Source organism: Bos mutus, chromosome 9, assembly GCF_027580195.1.
Source record: "Bos mutus isolate GX-2022 chromosome 9, NWIPB_WYAK_1.1, whole genome shotgun sequence".
Taxonomy (NCBI): Eukaryota; Metazoa; Chordata; class Mammalia; order Artiodactyla; family Bovidae; genus Bos; species Bos mutus.
In genome coordinates this window covers 23,187,123-23,206,000 of record NC_091625.1, presented here as the reverse complement: position 1 = coordinate 23,206,000, position 18,878 = coordinate 23,187,123, and the positions used below count along the sequence as shown (strand labels likewise).

Genomic DNA, 18,878 nt, shown 5'->3' with positions numbered 1-18,878 from the left:
TTGAGTTTTAAAGAATAAAAGCATCATGTGTAACCATGTGGGGCCAAATAAAGTTAGGAAAAGTGTGACATGTCAGGCGACAACTATGAAAGGAGAAAGTGCTGAGGATCACCCTGGCCGGGGACTAGAATGGGGACTGTGACAGAAAGGTGTGGAGACAAGGTTCTGTGACACCAGTCAGGCAGGGGGCGCGGAGACTGCCCCCAGAGCCCCACAGATTAGGGTGAGCGTCGCCTTAACTGTGGGATGAATAAAGAGATTCTGTAGGAGGCTCAAAATCGAGATTGCTCAAAGTGCAGGATATCTGAGTTCAAACTCTGTTTAAGGTATTGAGTTCAAGTTAACTATCAGGTCATTTCAAGGCTTTTAAGACTGACTCATCTGAGAAATTCTGGTAGGCTCACCCATGAGTAAATCTCTGGCAGCCACACTTTCCTTTGTTGCTGACATCATAGTCTCCTCTTGTTACATGATTGCCTTTTCACTTTATATCTTTGTGATCATGTGTTCTTATTATAATACATTGAAGTTTTTGGGAATAGGCAAGATGTAAATTATTTTAATCTTTTGAAATGGATATAAAATTTCTTTTTTTATGGAGGTATAGTTGATTTACACTGTTGTATTAATTTCTGCTGTACAGCAAAGCAATGCAGTTTTATATATACACACACACATACACACACTTTCTTTTTTATATTCTTTTCTGTTATGGTTATCATATTCAATATAATTCCCTGTGCTCTGCAGTAGGACCTTGCTGTTTTTCTATCCTGTGTATACTGATAATACCTGACACCTGCTAACCTCAATCCCCTACTTCAGTCCTCCCCTTGGCGACCACAAGTCTGTTCTTTGTGCCCGTGAGTCTGTTTCTCTTTCATAGATAGCTTCATTTATGTCAGGTTTTAGATTCTACATATAATTGGTATCATATGGCATATGTCTTTTTCTGACTTATTTCATGTAGTATGATAATCTCTAGTTGCATCCATGTTGTGGCAAATGGCATTATTTTGTCCTTTTTTTAATAGCTGGTTAGTATTCCATTGTGTTTATTTACTGTGTCTTTATCCATTCATCTGTTAATGAAATCAGATGAAAAGTTTCTGATGTGCTCATCATCACCTCTATTCATTAAAATAACTAATATTCTTTTTTTATTTCTAGATTGTGAAAGATGCATACCAAGAAAAGACAGCCACAGTTTATCCTGAACCCCCAAACAAGGAAGCATTTGTCCGCTCTCAGATGTATAGCACTGACTATGACCAGATTCTACCTGATTGTTATCCTTGGCCTAAAGAGGCCCAGAAAATACAGACCAAACTTGACTAGTAGCATAATAGCTGACATTTCTAACTCCATTAATGAGGTCTTGAAGTCTTTCATGATTTTCAAAGATTGAAATCTTTTATAACGATTCATAATATGCTAGATTATGATAATTTTACTTTAATAACCTAAAAATTTACAGAAGAATATTAATATACTTTAGTGTGATTATCTCATTGAACAATTTGCTTCATTTACTTTCTGGTTATTTATGGTTTTCATCTTAATTATCTTTAAAAGCTATTGTAACTACCACTGAGAAACCCATCATTTTTATATAGGGAACTAAGGGGAAGTCCAAAATTAGTAATAAATTGATATGATCAGTATTAAAATCCATAATTCTTTTGTTGCTCACTTTATTAAAAATCGACTTAAAAGATTAAAATCAATTTAGGCATGGACGAACTTTCGCTAAAAACAGAAACAACACTTTGTTGCCTAGAGAAAAATAACTCCTCAGGTATTTTTATGCCAATCCTGGATTATATGTGCTCTTTTGATGCAACAGAATTCTAACGTTTCTAAGAAAGATCATTGCTGTTTACAATGCCTCGTGCAGCCTTAGATTTTAATATTCTTTCGACATTATTCCATCTCCTTAACACCGTGGTCCTCCATCGGAAATCCCTTCGTAAAACACCTTTCTTTCTCCCCGACCAATGCCCCGTCCTTCAGCCCTGCACATTGCTGCTGGGCCCTCGCAGACCATGGCCCTGTCCTGAGGTTCCAATGCCCCGTCCTTCAGCCCTGCACGTTGCTGCTGGGCCCTCGCAGACCATGGCCCTGTCCTGAGGTTGGTGGCTTCAGCTGAACACAGCCTGAGAAGTGGGCAGAGCAGAGAGAGTGGGGGCATCTTGAAAAAGGGCTGCCTGTGGGGTCAACGTCTTCAGACACACATCTCCAGAGTCAAGGCAAGCAGGGTTCCCAACTGAGTAACCTGCCCAAGCGTCCCCTTGAGTAGTAGCTCAGGTAATTAAGAGCTCGTTGTGTTACAGCAAACTCACCTTCCTCTGAGTTTGAAGAAAATTTTGTCACCTCTTCCCTAATATCAGAAACCTTCTTTACATCAGATATTAAAATATTCTAATGACTATCAGTAGTTACAGTCCAGAAATGAACGTTAATTTCAGGTTTTACTTTAGAAATTAATAAACCAGTGCAGACAAGCTAAAATTCTTAAGCTCAGGTACAATAACATTTACTATTTATTTACAGAATTATATGGAGACTTCTTGTTTTTGAAGTAAGGCTTTCAAGGAGTATAAGAAAATGTTCGGATAAACTGTAGTAATAAATGATTTCACTGAAAGTTACACAAATTGTTGTAGTAGAAGGGGTAGGGGTATTTCTGAAGGTAACGGTTAGTCAAGAATTGCCTCAATATAGTTATTTTGAAAAGATCTGGAATGCCTTTTCTAGTTTTCATCATTTCTTGTCTAGTTTTCATGTTGTCTTGTAGCTCTAACTAAATGTATTTACCTATGCAAATGATTTATTAAAGCACTAGAAAAAGCAAATGAATAAAATGAGGAAGTAATTGTCTTTTTCTCAAAATATTGTTACGCTTAAAAATGACAGTGCTGGGTTTTGGCAGTCATATGATTGAGAATTTTGAATTTTAAAAATATTCTAAGCTGATTTCACTTTGAACTTCATTCATTTAATACATGTGTGGTCATTTAGTACATGTTTGCTGTATACTGTTACCAGTGAGCTACTTCGTTATCCTCAGAGAAAGATAATGAAGCAAACATTGGATGATCAGGTACCATGTAGTCTGCATCCTTTATCTTATTTAATGAAGTCCTCACCATTCCCATATGAAGTAGATACTTTAACGTGCCATGTCCGCAGAGCTCATAAGTGAAGGAGGGGAACTCTGCATCCGTGTTTACCTTTCTCCATCATCTGTTTTGCATCTGCCAGAGTACAGTCAGAACAGTACTGTCTGATTAAAAAAAAGAAAGTGGGACACATGAGTAATTTCTGTGGTCCTATAAGAAGAAATGAAATGAAGTCACTCAGTCGTGTCCGACTCTTTGTGACCCCATGGACTGTAGCCTACCAGGCTTCTCCATTCATGGGATTTTCCAGGCAAGAGTACCGGACTGGGTTGCCATTTCCTTCTCCAATAAAAAGAAGAAACAGGTAGAATTCATGTTCATGTATTTTATTGGAAACAATATATCTAGAATATTATGAAAAGAATTGAGATATTGTTGTACATTTTTACATTTCTTTTTTATTTCTATCATTTATTTATTGTGCCGAGTTGATTGCAGGACTCAGAATCTTTGATCTTCATTGAGGGATGCAAGGTCTTTTCGTTGTGGGTGGGTGGTTTTAGTTGCAGCATGTGGGATCTAGCTCCCTGACCAGGGGTGGAACCCGGACCACCTGCATTGGAAGCGCGGTCTTAGCCACTGGACCACCAGGGAAGTCCCCCTATTTTTGCATTATTTTGTTCACACTAAGCCTCCAACATCCAGGTATATACATCAGAGTCATGAGAAACATATAGAACAGTGTAATAGAACAGCTCACAGACGGACGCCCTGAATAGTTATAAAAGTAGCACAAAAATCAATACATAAAGAATGGTGTTCAGTAACCAGATTGGGACAGCCGACCTACTACATGGAGAAAATGGAAACTGGAGCCCTGCCTCACCCTGTGTAAAAAGGAAGACTTCAGATGGATGAAAGACCTAAATACAAATGGTGAAAAATGTAAGTTAATAAAAATTGATGTAGCAATGTATCTTTGGTACCCTTCCCCCACTCCCACGCCACCTCCTGCCGGCCAAACACAAACATGAAGTGAAAAATGGATGGATTGCCTTATCTAAGGATAGGAAGGTTTTGCCTGGTAAGTGGGTGCTGCCATTTAACAGTATAAAGTGAAGAAATCGAGGACTGTGGAATAGGTTGATTGCTTTTATAGAGATGGACTCATAAACAGATAATTTAGGCTCAGGGGCTTAAATTCTCAGTTCTAGTCACTGTATCAGATCAGATCAGTCACTCAGTTGTGTCCGACTCTTTGCGACCCCATGAATTGCAGCACACCAGGCTTCCCTGTCCATCACCAACTCCTGGAGTTCACTCAGACTCACGTCCATCGAGTCAGTCATGCCATCCAGCCATCTCATCCTCTGTCGTCCCCTTCTCCTCCTGCCCCCAATCCCTCCCAGCATCAGAGTCTTTTCCAATGAGTCAACTCTTCGCATGAGGTGGCCAAAGTACTGGAGTTTCAGCTTTAGCATCATTCCTTCCAAAGAAATCCCAGGGCTGATCTCCTTCAGAATGGACTGGTTGGATCTCCTTGCAGTCCAAGGGACTCTCAAGAGTCTTCTCCAACACCACAGTTCAAAAGCATCAATTCTTCGGTGCTCAGCCTTCTTCACAGTCCAACTCTCACATCCATACATGACCACTGGAAAAACCATAGCCTTGACTAGACGAACCTTTGTTGGCAAGATAATGTCTCTGTTTTGAATATGCTATCTATGTTGGTCATAACTTTCCTTCCACGGAGTAAGCGTTTTTTAATTTCATGGCTGCAGTCACCATCTGTAGTGATTTTGGAGCCCAGAAAAACAAAGTCTGGCACTGTTTCCACTGTTTGCCCATCTATTTCCCATGAAGTGATGGGACCAGATGCCATGATCTTCGTCTTCTGAATGTTGAGCTTTAAGCCAACTTTTTCGCTCTCCATTTTCACTTTCATCAAGAGGCTTTTGAGTTCCTCTTCACTTTCTGCCATAAGGGTGGTGTCATCTGCATATCTGAGGTTATTGATATTTCTTCCAGCAATCTTGACTCCAGCTTGTGCTTCTTCCAGTCCAGCGTTTCTCATGATGTACTCTGCATATAAGTTAAATAAGCAGGGTGACAATATACAGCCTTGACGAACTCCTTTTCCTATTTGGAACCAGTCTGTTGTTCCATGTCCAGTTCTAACTGTTGCTTCCTGACCTGTATAAACTCTAGGGGAAAAAATGCCTTTTTTTCTAATTAACTTATTTTGTATTGAAGGATAATTGCTTTACAGAATTTTGCTGTTTTCTGTCAAACCTCAACATGAATCAGCCATAGGTATACATATATCCCCTCCCTTTTGAAACTCCTTCCCATCTCCTTGCCCATCCCACCCCTCTAGGTTGATACAGTGCCCCTGTTACTCGCTATAAGACTGAAACACAGAAACCCAAAGTCATAGGTCATCCTGCTGGTTGCCAAATTTTAAGAGGAGTTGCATTCACAACCTCACCAGGACTCTTATGTGAAACTAAAGAGTATTGACCAGGACACAGGAGGATGTTGATTTGGACTGGGGATCTCTGGGTAGGGGATTTGGAGGACTTGTAATACTCTAAACCAGGCTTGAGTTCTGACCATCCTGTGTCCCAGGAGACCCCTCACTCCCAGGCAAACCAGGACAGTTGGCAAGTCCTTCCTTGCTCATCAGCGTGGGAGCTCTTCTGCCTACAGAGGTTGTAAATGCCTTGTGTGAAGAGCCCGTAACAACCTCACTCCATCCCCTCTTCCTCCTCCCAGGTGATGTCTCATGATCTCCATAGGCATCATTTAGAGACCAGCATGGAGAGGAGCTGTGGTGGATACAATTAGAAAGGCAAACCCAGGAGGAGAAGACTCACAACAAAAAAAGTCTAGACTTTGCTCATTTATATTGGCAAAATCTCAGGAATTCTGAAAATGTTCTGAGGATGGAACAGTGTTATTTGGGATTGGGCCGACTCCATGGAGGGTTTCCCAAGTGGCTCAGTGGTAAAGAACCAGCCTGCCAATGCAGGAGCCACAGGAGACGTGGGTTCGATCACTAGGTCAGGAAGATCCCATGGAGGAGGAAATGGCAACCTCCAGTATTCTTGCCTGGAGAATCCCATGGACAAAGGAGCCTGGCTGGCTACAGTCTGTAGGGTCATAAAGAGTTGGACACAACTGAGTGACAACACACACGCACACAGACTTGGTAAATGGGGTGCACCGACTGCAGATCCTGCGTTTAATGTGCTGCCTTGAGCAGCTGAAAATGCCTCTGCTTGTTGGTTTAGTTGACTGAAATGTAGACTTGACAATGATGCACACTAAATGAAATTGAGAACATGAATATTCCTTGAAATAATATAAAGGGATTCAAAGTTTACAAAGATAGGATTATATGAGTAGATTTGCAGTGGGCAAATCTGACAATTTCAATCCTAATGATCCCCTAAGTCTCCCAAGAAGACCTATTGGTGACCCTCCTTTCACTAAAGTCGAGATATAGACTGATGAAGGGATTAGTAGCGTCAATGAAAAGCATTTTAAAAAATCAAGGTATATTTAATATGTAACATATTAGTTTCAGGTTTACAAGGTAATGTGATATTTATATATTGCAAGATGGTCACCACAATAAATCACCATAGCTAGTTACAAACTTTTTTTCTTGTGATAAGAACTTTTAAAATTGTATTCAGTTCAGTTCAGTCACTCAGTCGTGTCCAACTCTTTGCGACCCCATGAATCGCAGCACACCAGGCCTCCCTGTCCATCACCAACTCCCAGAGTTCACCCAGACTCATGTCCATCGAGTCAGTGATGCCACCCAGCCATCTCATCCTCTGTCGTCCCCTTCTCCTCCTGCCCCCAATCCCTCCCAGCATCAGAGTCTTTTCCAATGAGTCAACTCTTCGCATGAGGTGGCCAAAGTACTGGAGTTTCAGCTTTAGCATCATTCCTTCCAAAGAAATCCCAGGGCTGATCTCCTTCAGAATGGACTGGTTGGATCTCCTTGCAGTCCAAGGGACTCTCAAGAGTCTTCTCTAACACCACAGTTCAAAGGCATCAATTCTTCGGCGCTCAGCCTTCATCTTTCAAATATACAATATTATTAACTACAGTCATTATGTGCTATGCTAAGTAGCTTCAGTCATGTCCAACTCTTTGCTACCTCATGGACTGTAGTGTGTCAGGCTCCTAAGTCCATGGGATTTTCCAGACAAGAATATTGGAGTGGGTTGCCATACCCTCCTCCAGGGAGTCTTCCTGACTCAGGGATCGAACCCACATCTCTTAAATCTTCTGCATTGGCAGCTGGGTTCTTTACCAACAATGCTATTAAATCCCCATGACTTACAACTGATCATTCATACTTTTTGACCCCTTCACCCATTTTGCCCACTCCTCCATCCCCTGTATCTGGCAATGACCAACCTGTTCTGTGTATTTGTGAGCTTGTCTTTTTTTTTTTTTTGGATTCCATATATAAGTGAGATTACAGGATATTTGTCTTTTTCTAACTGACTTATATCACTTAGTATAATGCCCCTGAGGTCCATCCTGTTGTTGCAAATGGTAAGATTTTGTTTTTTTTAATGGGGTGTGTGTGTTTTCTTTACCCATTGCATACTTACATGTCTTGGTTGTAGTGCATATTACTGCAATAGGGCAGCAAACTAGTTTTTATTTTCCTCAAATACTGAGAAATGGGATTGCTGGATCTTTTGGTGGTTCTATTTTTAATGACTTTAGGAACCCGTGTACTTTTTCCATAGTGATTGTACCTACCAGTTTACATTCCCCCTAGCAGTGCACAAAGGTTCCCTTTTCTGCACGTTCTTACCAACATGTTTTATTTCTTGTCTTTTTGATTATAGCTGTTCTAATGTGTTATCTCATTGTGGTTTTGGTTTGCGTTTCCCTGATGATTGGTGATGCTGAACATCTTTTCATGTACTTGTTAGCCATCTGTATATCTTCTTTGGAAAACTGTATTCAAATCCTCTGCCCATTTTGAAATCAGATTTTACTTATGAGTTGAGTTCTTTATATGTTTTGAATATTAGCCCCTTTTCAGATATGTACTTTGCAAATATTTTCTCTCAGTAGGTTGCCTTTACATTTTGTTGATGGCTTTCTTTGCTGTTAAGACCTTTTTAGTTTGATATAGTCCCACTTCGTCATTTTTACTTTTGTTGACTATGCTTTTGGTGCCAAACACAAATATCATTGCCAGAATTGATGTTAAAGAGCTTAGCACCTGTTTTCTTCTAGTTTATGGACTTTAGGTCTTTCATTCAAGTCTTTAATCCATTTTGAGTTAATTTTTGTGTATAGTGTAAGATAGTGGTCTAGTATTTTTTCTTTTGCATGTGACTGTCCAGTTTTCCTAATAGCATCTGTTGGGAAGACTATCCTTTTGCCATTGTATATTCTTAGCTTCTTTGTCATAAATGATCATATATGTGTGGATTTCTTGGCTCTTAATCTGTTCCACTGATCTATGTGTCTGTTTTTATGCCAATACCACACTGTTTGTTTATTCATCTATTTAGTTGTTTGTCTGCATCAGATCTTAGTTGCATCACACAGGATGTTCATTGCATCATGCAGGATATTTTGTTGCAGCACATGGACTCTCTACTTGTAGCTTGCGAGCTTCAGTAGTTGTGGTATGTGGGTTCTCTGGTTGTGGTATTCAGGCTCCAGAGCACGTGGGCTTCGGTAGTTGTGGCGTGTAGGCTGTCTACTTGTGGCACACGGGTTCAGTAGGTGTGGTGCACAGACTTAGTTGCTCTGCGGTATGTGGGATTGTAGTTTCCTATTAAAGGATCAAACCTGCATCCCCTGCATTGCAGTGTGGATTCTTAGCTACTGGACCACCAGGGAATTCCCCATACTGTTTTGATTACTGTAGCTTTGTAGTATACTTTGAAATCAGGGAGTGTGATGTCTCCAGTTTTGTTCTCTCAAGAGTGCTTTGGTTATTCAGAGTCTTTTATCATGCTCTACAAATTTGAGGATTGTTTGTTCTATATCTCTGAAAAATGTTATTGTAATTTTGATAGGAATTGAATCTATAGATTGCTTTGAGTAGTATGGACATTTTAATAATATTATTTTTCCTAAAGAGCATATAATATCTTCACACTTATTTGTGTCATCTTCAGTTTCTTTCATCAGTGTCTTATAGTTTTCAGTGTACAGGTCTTTACCTCATTGGTTAAATTTATTGCTAGGTATTTTATTCTTTTTGGTACAATTATATGTGGGATTGTTTTCTTGATTCTTCTGATAATTCATTATTAGTGTATAGAAATACAACAGAATTTGTGTACTGATTTTGTACCCTGAAACTTTATTTCTTTATTGTAAAATTATTTTGTGGGGTCTCTAGAATTTTCTATATTTAATATCATGTCATCTGCATTTCGGAGAAGGTGATGGCACCCCACTTCAGTACTCTTGCCTGGAAAATCCCACGGATAGAGGAGCCTGGTGGGCTGCAGTCCATGGAGTCGCGAAGAGTCAGACACGACTGAGCGACTTCACTTTCACTTTTCACTTTCATGCATTGGAGAAGGAAATGGCAACCCACTCCAGTGTTCTTGCCTGGAGAATCCCAGGAACAGGGAAGCCTGGTGGGCTGCTGTCTCTGGGGTTGCACAGAGTCGGACAAGACTGAAGTGACTTAGCAGCAACAGCAGCATCTGCATAGAGACAGTTTTACTTTTTACTTTCCAATTTGGATGTCTTTTATTTCTTTTTCTTGACTAATTGCTCTAGCTAGGACTTCCAATGCTTTGTTGAACAAAAATGACAAGAGTGGGCATCCTTGTCTTGTTACTGATCTTAGAGGAAAAGCTTTCAGATTTTCCCCATTGAGTATAAATGATGTTAGCTATGGGCTTGTCATATATGCCTTTATGATGTTGAGATATGTTTCCCTGATACCCACTTTGTTGAGAGTTTTTAATAGATATTAAATTTTGTCAAATGCCTTTCCTGCATCTATTTGAAATGATCATTTGATTTTATATCCTTCATTTGGTAATATGACTGTATCACATTGATTGACATTCTGATGTTGAACCATCCTTGCATCCCCGGAATAAATCCTGCTTGATCATTGTATATGATCCTTTTAATGCTTTGTTGAATCTAATTTGCTAATATTTTATTGAGGACATTAAAAGCATTTTAATGACTTCTCTGTAAGCTGGGAATTGCTATAGTTAAAAGGAGCTCTTTATTTCAATAGAGACATCAGAATCTTGGGGCTACTAGATGCTTAAAAGCAGCAGTTTGCAGCAAATAACAACTGGAGACAAAGGGTACTAACCAGGACAGTGTAATAAGTATAGTTTGGCCTACAGAAATCTTTGGCGGTCGCCAGTAAATCATAGGCTCCCAAGGCCAGAAATGATGCTGAAAAAATTGAACAACTAGGACAGCACAGGTCTTGATCTAGAAAAATGGGTGCTGGTGTATACAACTGATACAGCTGCAGTAATGCATATCAACTGAACAGCAAGTTGCATGCCAAGTTGCCTTAGTCGTGCCCAATAGTCGTGCCCGACTCTTTGGCAACCCTATGGACTTAGCTCTCCAGGCTCCTCTGTCCATGGGATTTTCCAGGCAAGAATACTGGAGTGGGTTGTCATGCCCTCCTCCAGGGAATGTTTCCAACCCAGGGATTGAAACCACATCTCCTGCACTGGCAGGCAGGTTCTTTACTACTAGTGTCACCTGTGAAGCCCAGTTGAATATTAAATTGGCTTTGGCCAAAAAATGGGGGCAGCCCACATAAGCGGTATGTATAACAACAACAGCAGAAAAGCAGGATCAGAGCCACCAAGATAGTGTCAAGGCCTTCACTAAACTTACATGCACAGACATGAATGAAAGACCTCTACGGTGAAGAACTCTGTAATCTTCTCATAAATATGTTTCCAAAATCTACCTTTGAGGCTCCATTTACTAGGATTTTCTGCATTGCAGAAAGACAGATGTGCTTAGTCGCTTTAGTCATGTCCAACTCGTTGCCACCCCATGAACTGTAGCTCACCAGGCTCCCCGCTGTGTGGGATTCTTGCGGCAAGAATACTGGAGGGGGTTGCCATTTCCTTCTCCAGGAGATATTCCCAACCCAGGGATCAAACCTATGTCTCCTCCATCTCCTACACTGCAGGTGGATTCTTTAGCGCTGAGCCACCAGGGAAGCCCTAACCACTAGGCATTTTGGAAATCATCTGGCAACAGCTCTGAAGCCAGGATGGTCTATGAGATAAAGCATATGCTATATGAATGAATCCATTGTCTAGTTATTTTCACAGTGAAGAGTTAGATTTGATTTCTTCATCATCTAAGGCAACAACCCCACACTGGATCCATGATGCATCAGTTCACTTCAGTTGCTCAGTCGTATCTGACTCTTTATGATCCCATGAACTGCAGCATGCCAGGCCTCTCTGTCCATCACCAACTCCGAGTTTACTCAAACTCATGTCCATTGAGTCAGTGATGCCATGCAGCCATCTCATCCTCTGTCCTCCCCTTCTCCTCCTGCCTTCAATCTTTCCATGATGCATAGAATAAGAGTTATTCTGGCTGGAGTACCAAATGATTCACCAAGATAAATCCTACTATCAAAAGCTTTAAAAGAAACATAGGTGTGATTCTTATCATGTCCAGACTTAAATGATCTTTGGCATGTGTAAGAGACAGGGCTTTAAGAATGACAGCATTATGCTCATTAATCAGATTGTAATTCTAACTGTAGCAGTTGTCAAACAGGTTATCTTTCTTGGAGCAAATCAGTAGGTAGATATTTTGGCCAGCACATTTTTTGTTTTGTCTTTATTCCAGTAAGGAGAGGACACCTGTAGCAGCAGTTTTTGATAACCAACATTAAAGATTGTCGGAGAAGGCAATGGCACCCCACTCCAGTACTCTTGCCTGGAAAATCCCATGGACGGAGGACCCTGGTGGGCCGCAGTCCATGGGGTCGCTAAGAGTCGGACACGACTGAGCGACTTCACTTTCACTTTTCACTTTCATGCATTGGAGAAGGAAATGGCAACCCACTCCAGTGTTCTTGCCTGGAGAATCCCAGGGATGGTGGAGCCTGGTGGGCTACTGTCTATGGGGTCGCACAGAGTCGGACACAACTGAAGTGACTTATCAGCAACAGCAGCAGTGTTCCATTAACTTTCTGTGTGCCATTATATAATTCTTGATACTAGACCTTGATCATCTCATTATACAGGGCATCATGCTGGACTAACACATTGATGATATGTGCTCATAAGACCTACAGCACAGGTGTCATCGCTTCTCTGGATACCTGCTACGATACATCAGGCTGGACAGTAGAAGATAAATCCCATGAAAGCACAAGAGCCTGCCACCTCAGCCAGCTTTGTGCTGGTCCAGTTTCCTGGTGTGTTGGAATATTCCGGCCATAGTGAAGAGAAAATCGTGTGCTCTATTTCACCTACAACTAAGGCGGACCCTCGGTGTTTGGTGGCTTTCTTTGAATTTTATGTGCAGTGCTCCAGCCCATTTATGGGTTGATCCAAATGCTTCTAGATTTGACTGGGCTCAGGAAAAAAAGGCCTCTCCAGCTGATTCAGGTTGCAGGGAAACATGGTTCTACCATGTGGACCCTATGAGGGAGATCCAGTGGGCTGAGAATTTTGAGTAAATTAGGATTTTATATAAAATCAGGATTTTTGAGCAAACCACATTCCCTTCAGAAAATACCTATTCTTTCAACTTAGTACTGGGCCCACTTGAAGTGAAAGAAAATTGTCCTGCTCAAGAGTGTTATATGAAGGCCTCAGGTAGGCTCCTGCAAAGCCTTCTCAAGTTCTCAGAAGGATAGCTTGTAAGCAGTCATACAGAAACTCAAGTTCACAGGCAACATATTTCTGCTTTAATATAGCAATGTTTTTGAAGTCCTTGTGTTATGATGTGTCAGCTCATCAGACCCACTCTTCAATCCATTATGCGAGTATCCTCTGTCCTTAGCCTAACAAAATAGACCAGCAAGGAATGAAAAGCAGAGAACAAACTTGAAGAAAAACTGATTTAATTTAGTAAGCTTTAAAAAGACACAAGCATGTATAACGAGCATTCTTTCCAAATAAACATTTTAAACATATATGTATACAGTATCAGGATTCCTGAATTACAAGCAACAGAGGCTGATTCTGACTCCAGAAAAAAAGGGGGCAGATGTTAGGTGTTAATAGCTCACAGGAGGTTTTGGTCAACTGAGCATTCCATAGGCCAGGAAGGAGGATGGCATTAGGGATTCTAGCAGCAAGAGTTCAAAACCATCTCTCCAGGAGACTGCCAGCTGGATTCCAGTCACTCCTCCCAGGGAAGGGGAGTTTCCTTAGTGTAAGAGTGTGTGTGTGTGTCTAAAGAAGTACCCGCTCCTATGAGGCTGGGCATACAAACCAGCAGTGTGTCTACTCTAGAATACCTACAAAGCTGAGTTTTGAATTATCATTACATAAAACATATATATTTCTATAAAATCTACATTTCTATTATTAGTGCTTCTGCGACGGTTGGATGGCATCACTGATGAAATGGACATGAACTTGGGCAAACTCCGGGGGATGGTAAGGGACAGGGAATCCTGGCATGCTGCAGTCCATGGGGTTGTGAAGAGTTGGACATGACTCGGTGACTGAACAGTATTAGTGCTTCTGATAGGGGGAAAAAAAACACAACAACATTGGTACATGCTTCTATTTGACATGTCAAAGTAGGTCCTGAAAAACGATCATCAGAAATAGCTCCAGGAGCGGTAAAGTGTTCAAAAACCAGACTTTATTCCCTTCATTTGAATTATGTATGATTTTTTTTTCATATTCTTTAAACTTACCTTTCTGTGACTACTTTAGCTCATTTAATCATAGAAAACACTCTCTGAGTGGCTTAGGCACATATTAGATGAATGGCACCTATTACTGTCTCAGTTCAAAGGGGAAAAAGTTAACAATTAACATCTGTTTAGGGCCTGAACCCTGTGAACGCTGATTATGCTTCTTGATGGCTCTGGGGAGACGACATGGGAAGCCGACTCCTATGCTGTGTTGTTCTCAGTCCTGGTAAAGACTGAGGAATGAGTCTTTGGCAATGTCAGTCCTACTTCTTCCCTTCGTACACAGGGAAAATGAGTCCCAGCCATGTGCAAAGCCACGATTAAAACACGAACGGGCAAGCTGGATGAGCAGCAAGGCAGGCCCACGACAAGAGTCTTGGTGTGAGCATCCGAGTTGCGCCCTGAAAGGAAACTGATGAGCTGAGTAGAGCTCAGGCAGGACAGAGTGGACCCCATTCCCAGGCCTCATGGTCAGGAGACTCAGCTTAGTGCAGGGTCTGCTATCTGTCACGTCCTGGCCCTGCCCGAGGACACGTGTCTGCATCCTAGACACAGAGGAAAACCAGACACTGGAATGGACTGTTTCACCAAAGATTCTATACGCGCCGCCAGCACACGCAGCAATTTTGGCATCTAACAGCATCCCGAATGGGGAGTGAGGCATTCCATCCATGTCACTGAATCTCAGCCCCCAACTCTGGGGACTGAGGGGTATCCTTACAGAGGATACATCCTTAGGGGACCAGGGTATATCAGTGGAGTGCCTGTGACCCAGCAGGAGAATGGAATGCTCCCTGGGAAAGGGCAGTAGTAAAGAGAGACCAAGACCAGGAAACCAGAGAAAGCTGAGTAGAGATTGCTCAGGAATGTCCTTCACCGCAGGTGAGACTCCTAGAAATTCCTGGCCAGGGGTAGATGCCTTGTAATAAAAAGGTTCGGTAAGAGCTGCGTAAACAGGGGCTATTATCATTAAAATACACTCATTTTAACGCAGGCTGGTGAAGACTGTGGAGCTTGAAATTTTCAGAAGACATGGTGTGACGTCACTTTTGTCCTCTAGGAAGCAGACGGTGAAGGGCCATCCACAACAATGCCCTTGGCCCACAGGACGATGCAAACTGGCACAGGGAAGAAGGCCCAAGTGCACAACCAGTGGGACCCGGTGTGGGCAAGAAACCATATTTGGTTCTGTGGAGAAGAACCCAACCAAGAATATTGGTGCACGATCCTTCGTATTATGACTCAGCCGATGCAAACAACACAGGGCACGTGTCACCGCCGTTAGTTAGCATTTGGTTTTACTAAAAGGAAAAACCCCACACAGAAGAGTTTAAGTTAAAGAAACGTGTAAACACGTGTTCTTAGTTGCTATTTTCAACTTGACTGAGAAAAATGTGTGGCGTCCCCTGCCTGCTAGCGACAGGAAAAGGAGAAATGTTAATATTTATGAGTTCATAGCTGCAGTTTGACCACTGCCATTCAGCTGGGCTTTGAAAACTCCTTTTTAATCAAATTAGCTTCACTGGTTAGACTGACTGGTTTTTATTAGTTTACTGTGAAATAGTTTTCAATTAACATAAGAACACAGAGGTAACATCGCCATCACACTGTTATAAAGTTAAAAGGCTTATGTGTTTGTTTCAATACCAGGGGAAAATACTGGAGCTAGGTTTCCCCACCGATGATGCTAACCAGCTACTAGTCCTTTTATTTTGCTCTTATTAATAGAAATATAACTTAGTGAGCTTAAGTTACAGCTAATGTAGGCCTCTTCATAGAGGCCTCTTCATAGCTTCCTAGGAGTCAGAACTTTTGCTTTCAATACCAAATAATATCTGGAAAACATGCTCACTTTTGTGTTTTTTGAGAAATTCCAAGAACTGGCCCAGATTCATGTGATAGTCATTCCTCAAGCCGTAGTCACCGTGGGCCTCAAGGAGTAATTCTTCAAAAGAATGGAAAAGGCGCAGGTCTTGCCCATCTCCTTCTGTTTCCATACTCTCCGCATGCTTGCAGGAAATGTGCTTCCAGTTGGGGTACCTGATTGTGTGCCAGAATTCCTCACAGTGCTCTTTGAAGCCCTCCACACAGATTATCCCTGGCTTTCCTGTCATGCAAAATCCTGTCACGTCCAACCTTTTCCCGACCTCCAGGATCTTTTTCCGGAGGTCCTGCTGATATATATGGTGACTGTAGATCCACATCCGGAGGAAGGTGTTCTTGACTGGCTTTGCTTGTGTCGATGGTTCGTCCACGAGCTTTCTGTTCAGGAAGTAGGAGGCACTGTTGTCCTGTAACCACTGGATGGCCGCGCACACACAGAGCTCCCCTGGATCAAAAGTCCCGATGTAGGAAGTGAGGCCTTTGTTGAGAAGCAGCTGCTGCTGTCTGTCAAGTTGTGGAGACCGTGCAAACATCTGTAGTGCTACATAGGGGTAGCTGTGAGGCATGGTTACTTGCAAGTCAATTTTCACCTTAAAATGAAAAGCAAATAGATTTAAGTACCGTGAAATCACATAAGCTCGTTTATCAATGGCCACTGCATGATTCTGATCAAGGTATCAACAATAGTTACTGCTTCTGTTACGTGTGTCAGCTGTGTGCCAGACACTGCACAACTTTACAAACACAATTTTGCACAAACTCCTTCCATTGATGCATTCCTTCCTTCCAATATTCATCAAACACCGAGCACGTGTCAGGTACCCTATGTTGAAAAAAATATTTCAAGGTATTTCTTCTTCACAAGAAGCTAGACATTAGTTCTGTCCTTCATGAAGTCTAGAGCCTAGTGAAGGGGGCAGACATTAAACAAACCATTACATGCAGCAAGTATTTCATTGCAAAGGTGAGAAGCATGGCCATGGAAGAGTAGAGGGATCCACTGAAATGTGTGACCAGAGGGGCTACACGAGGTCTGGGGAGCCAGGGAGTCTCCCCTGAAGGAATGATGACCCAAGACTTGAGTAAGTAAATAACAGGGGTTGTCAAATGCCTGGACCACTTGTTACATGGGCGATGCTAACACTGTTGGAGATAAACAGATCAGAAAATGAAGGTCAATTCATTTTCAGAATTTAGATTTTCCACCTGTATTTGCTTTCAGGGTCATGGTGCCACCAAAGAAACAGTCATTCACTCCTTAAAAACAGTGCTGCCAAAAAGACAACATTTAGATCTGGGGAAATCATAACGTATGTACAAGATAGTCCATACTACAGTAGCAGGACTGGTTAAACTGGACAAGTGACAGAATAATGGCACTGTAAAAACCAGGCATATTGGTTTAAATGGTGAGCAGATGTATGTAAAATTCAAGATCTTTATTGGAGACAACTAACATCCCATATTTTCCTTTCAAACAAGTAAAGGAAATATGCATCTGGAATATTCTCTATCTGCTTCTTGGAGAGGAAGCTCAGGCTCCACGTGTTTTCAATAAAATCCGGGAACCTGGCAACAAGGAAAACAACTCAGGGCACCTACCTTGGGCTCCTCGATCTGCAGGGTGATCACAAATTCGATTTTTGGTGGCAACGCCTCCCTTATGCCGTCCAAGTATCTCTTTATGTTCGTCAGGGCATTGACATCTTCAAGTTTTACTTCTCCTTGGTTAGGAAACATAGAAAACAGCATTTCCATCTCCAGCAGCTGAAGCTGAAGGCATTCCTTCATTGAAGCCGACATGCTGACTCGAAATCAACCTGCCAGGAAAACTGGAAAGGCCCAGGGACACTAGGTTTGTCAACGTCGTCGGTGTCCAGGGAAATTTCCCGCAGTTCCCTTTCCGTGGTAGCGGCTCTGCAGGAGCGCTATTACGCACCGAGAGCTATGGGCACAAAGCCGGACACTTACACTCTTCCGCTTTATTTCCTGACCCCCAGATCTAGCATACACATCTCCCAAAATGTGTCGTTAAAATTCAGATTCTCTTTTCCCCCGCCGCCCCCGGTTCCGATCTGGGTCCAGGTATCTGGATTTTCAACAAGTGTTCGGAGTTATCCCGTTGCAGATGGCTGGCAAGCACCACCTGCGGACACTGCAAGCTTGAATTCTGGGAAGGGCGAGGGGCCCAGCTTCCAAATCCCACCAAGGTGTGCGGCTTGGGCGGCGGTGTCCGCAGCGACCAGAGAGGTCCGCAGTATCGGCGAGGCAAGGCTTAGGATCCCCGGGCTCCGGGGTCTTCTAGGCCCGCCGCGGTCCACGCCAGTTGCAGACCCTGCGGCCTCTGCGCCACGGACCCCTGCCCGGTGGGCCTTTCGCCTGTCGCAGGAGCCACCCCAGACCGGGACAGCAAATGTGAGTCCCGATGATTTGGATCCTCTTGGCTTGTGCCCCCAGGGGTTCCAGCTTAATGAGAGGGGTCGTCCAGGTAAATAAAACGACGTTTAATGCCAGCTGGCGGGGAGGGGAGGAGCGGCTCGAGAAAGATTCCCAGAATAAAACGTTTGGGAGATGAACCTCGAGAGTAGAGAAGGGGGATGCGGGGCGCCGAGTGGCGCTCACTGGGGCTGGGACCACCTTGTTAGAGGCCCCGTTTCGGGGCTGGTACCCTCTTCCCACTCAGGATCACTCGGAACCCCGGCTTCCCAGGAACGTGGGCCTGTCACCCTCTGAGACCCGAATTTGGAGTCAGGGGCTGCGTTTTTTTTTGGCCCGTCGCAGCGCTCTGAGGGCCTGTGACCCTCAGCCCCAACCCCCGGGCCACCGCGGGGGCCTCACCCTTCCTGGTCATTCAAAGGGAAACAGCCCCAAACCCTCTCGCAACCTCGCAACGCGGATCCGCAGTTCCGCAGGCGCGAGCCGCGCGTGACGGGCGACGAGGCGGGGCGGGGCCAGCAGGCCGTCCCCCG

The 18,878-nt window shown here is 42.9% G+C and overlaps 2 protein-coding genes across 4 annotated transcripts in view; one reads left to right on the top strand and one right to left on the bottom strand.

Annotated features, from left to right (window-relative positions):
* ME1 (malic enzyme 1) overlaps positions 1–2,181 on the top strand; it is a 220,232-nt gene extending 218,051 nt beyond the window's left edge. Inside the window, exons 14-15 of one of the 2 annotated variants that reach the window (XR_011465320.1) lie at positions 1,171–2,061; positions 2,132–2,181. Coding sequence is in view for 1 of the 2 variants with exons in the window: in XM_070376265.1 (XP_070232366.1) it covers positions 1,171–1,338 (168 nt within the window). In the remaining variant the exon portion in view is untranslated. Of the gene's footprint in view, positions 1–1,170 lie in introns of both variants that reach the window. The other variant, XM_070376265.1, reaches the window with a different exon arrangement.
* A 13,370-nt stretch (positions 2,182–15,551) lies between these two features.
* RWDD2A (RWD domain containing 2A) lies at positions 15,552–18,867 on the bottom strand. Of its 2 annotated transcripts, none has more exons than XM_070376264.1 (3): positions 17,881–18,867; positions 17,512–17,741; positions 15,552–16,499 (listed from the first exon to the last, which is right to left on the bottom strand). In XM_070376264.1, the coding sequence occupies exons 2-3, from the start codon at positions 17,710–17,712 to the stop codon at positions 15,822–15,824; spliced, it is 879 nt and encodes a 292-aa protein (XP_070232365.1). In that variant the 5' UTR covers positions 17,713–17,741; positions 17,881–18,867; the 3' UTR covers positions 15,552–15,821. The 2 variants fall into 2 exon arrangements, with proteins under 2 accessions (XP_070232365.1, XP_005903375.1); XM_005903313.2 differs by having other exon boundaries at positions 18,748–18,848.
* Positions 18,868–18,878: the final 11 nt, after the last annotated feature.

Excerpts from the sequence above, each read along its gene's own strand:
- RWDD2A (XM_070376264.1), bottom strand. The coding sequence starts at position 17,712 with ATGTCGGCTTCAATGAAGGAATGCCTTCAGCTTCAGCTGCTGGAGATG. Across the intron at positions 16,500-17,511 it reads TGCAGATCGAGGAGCCCAAG|GTGAAAATTGACTTGCAAGT; the intron begins GTAGGTGCCCTG and ends TTTCATTTTAAG.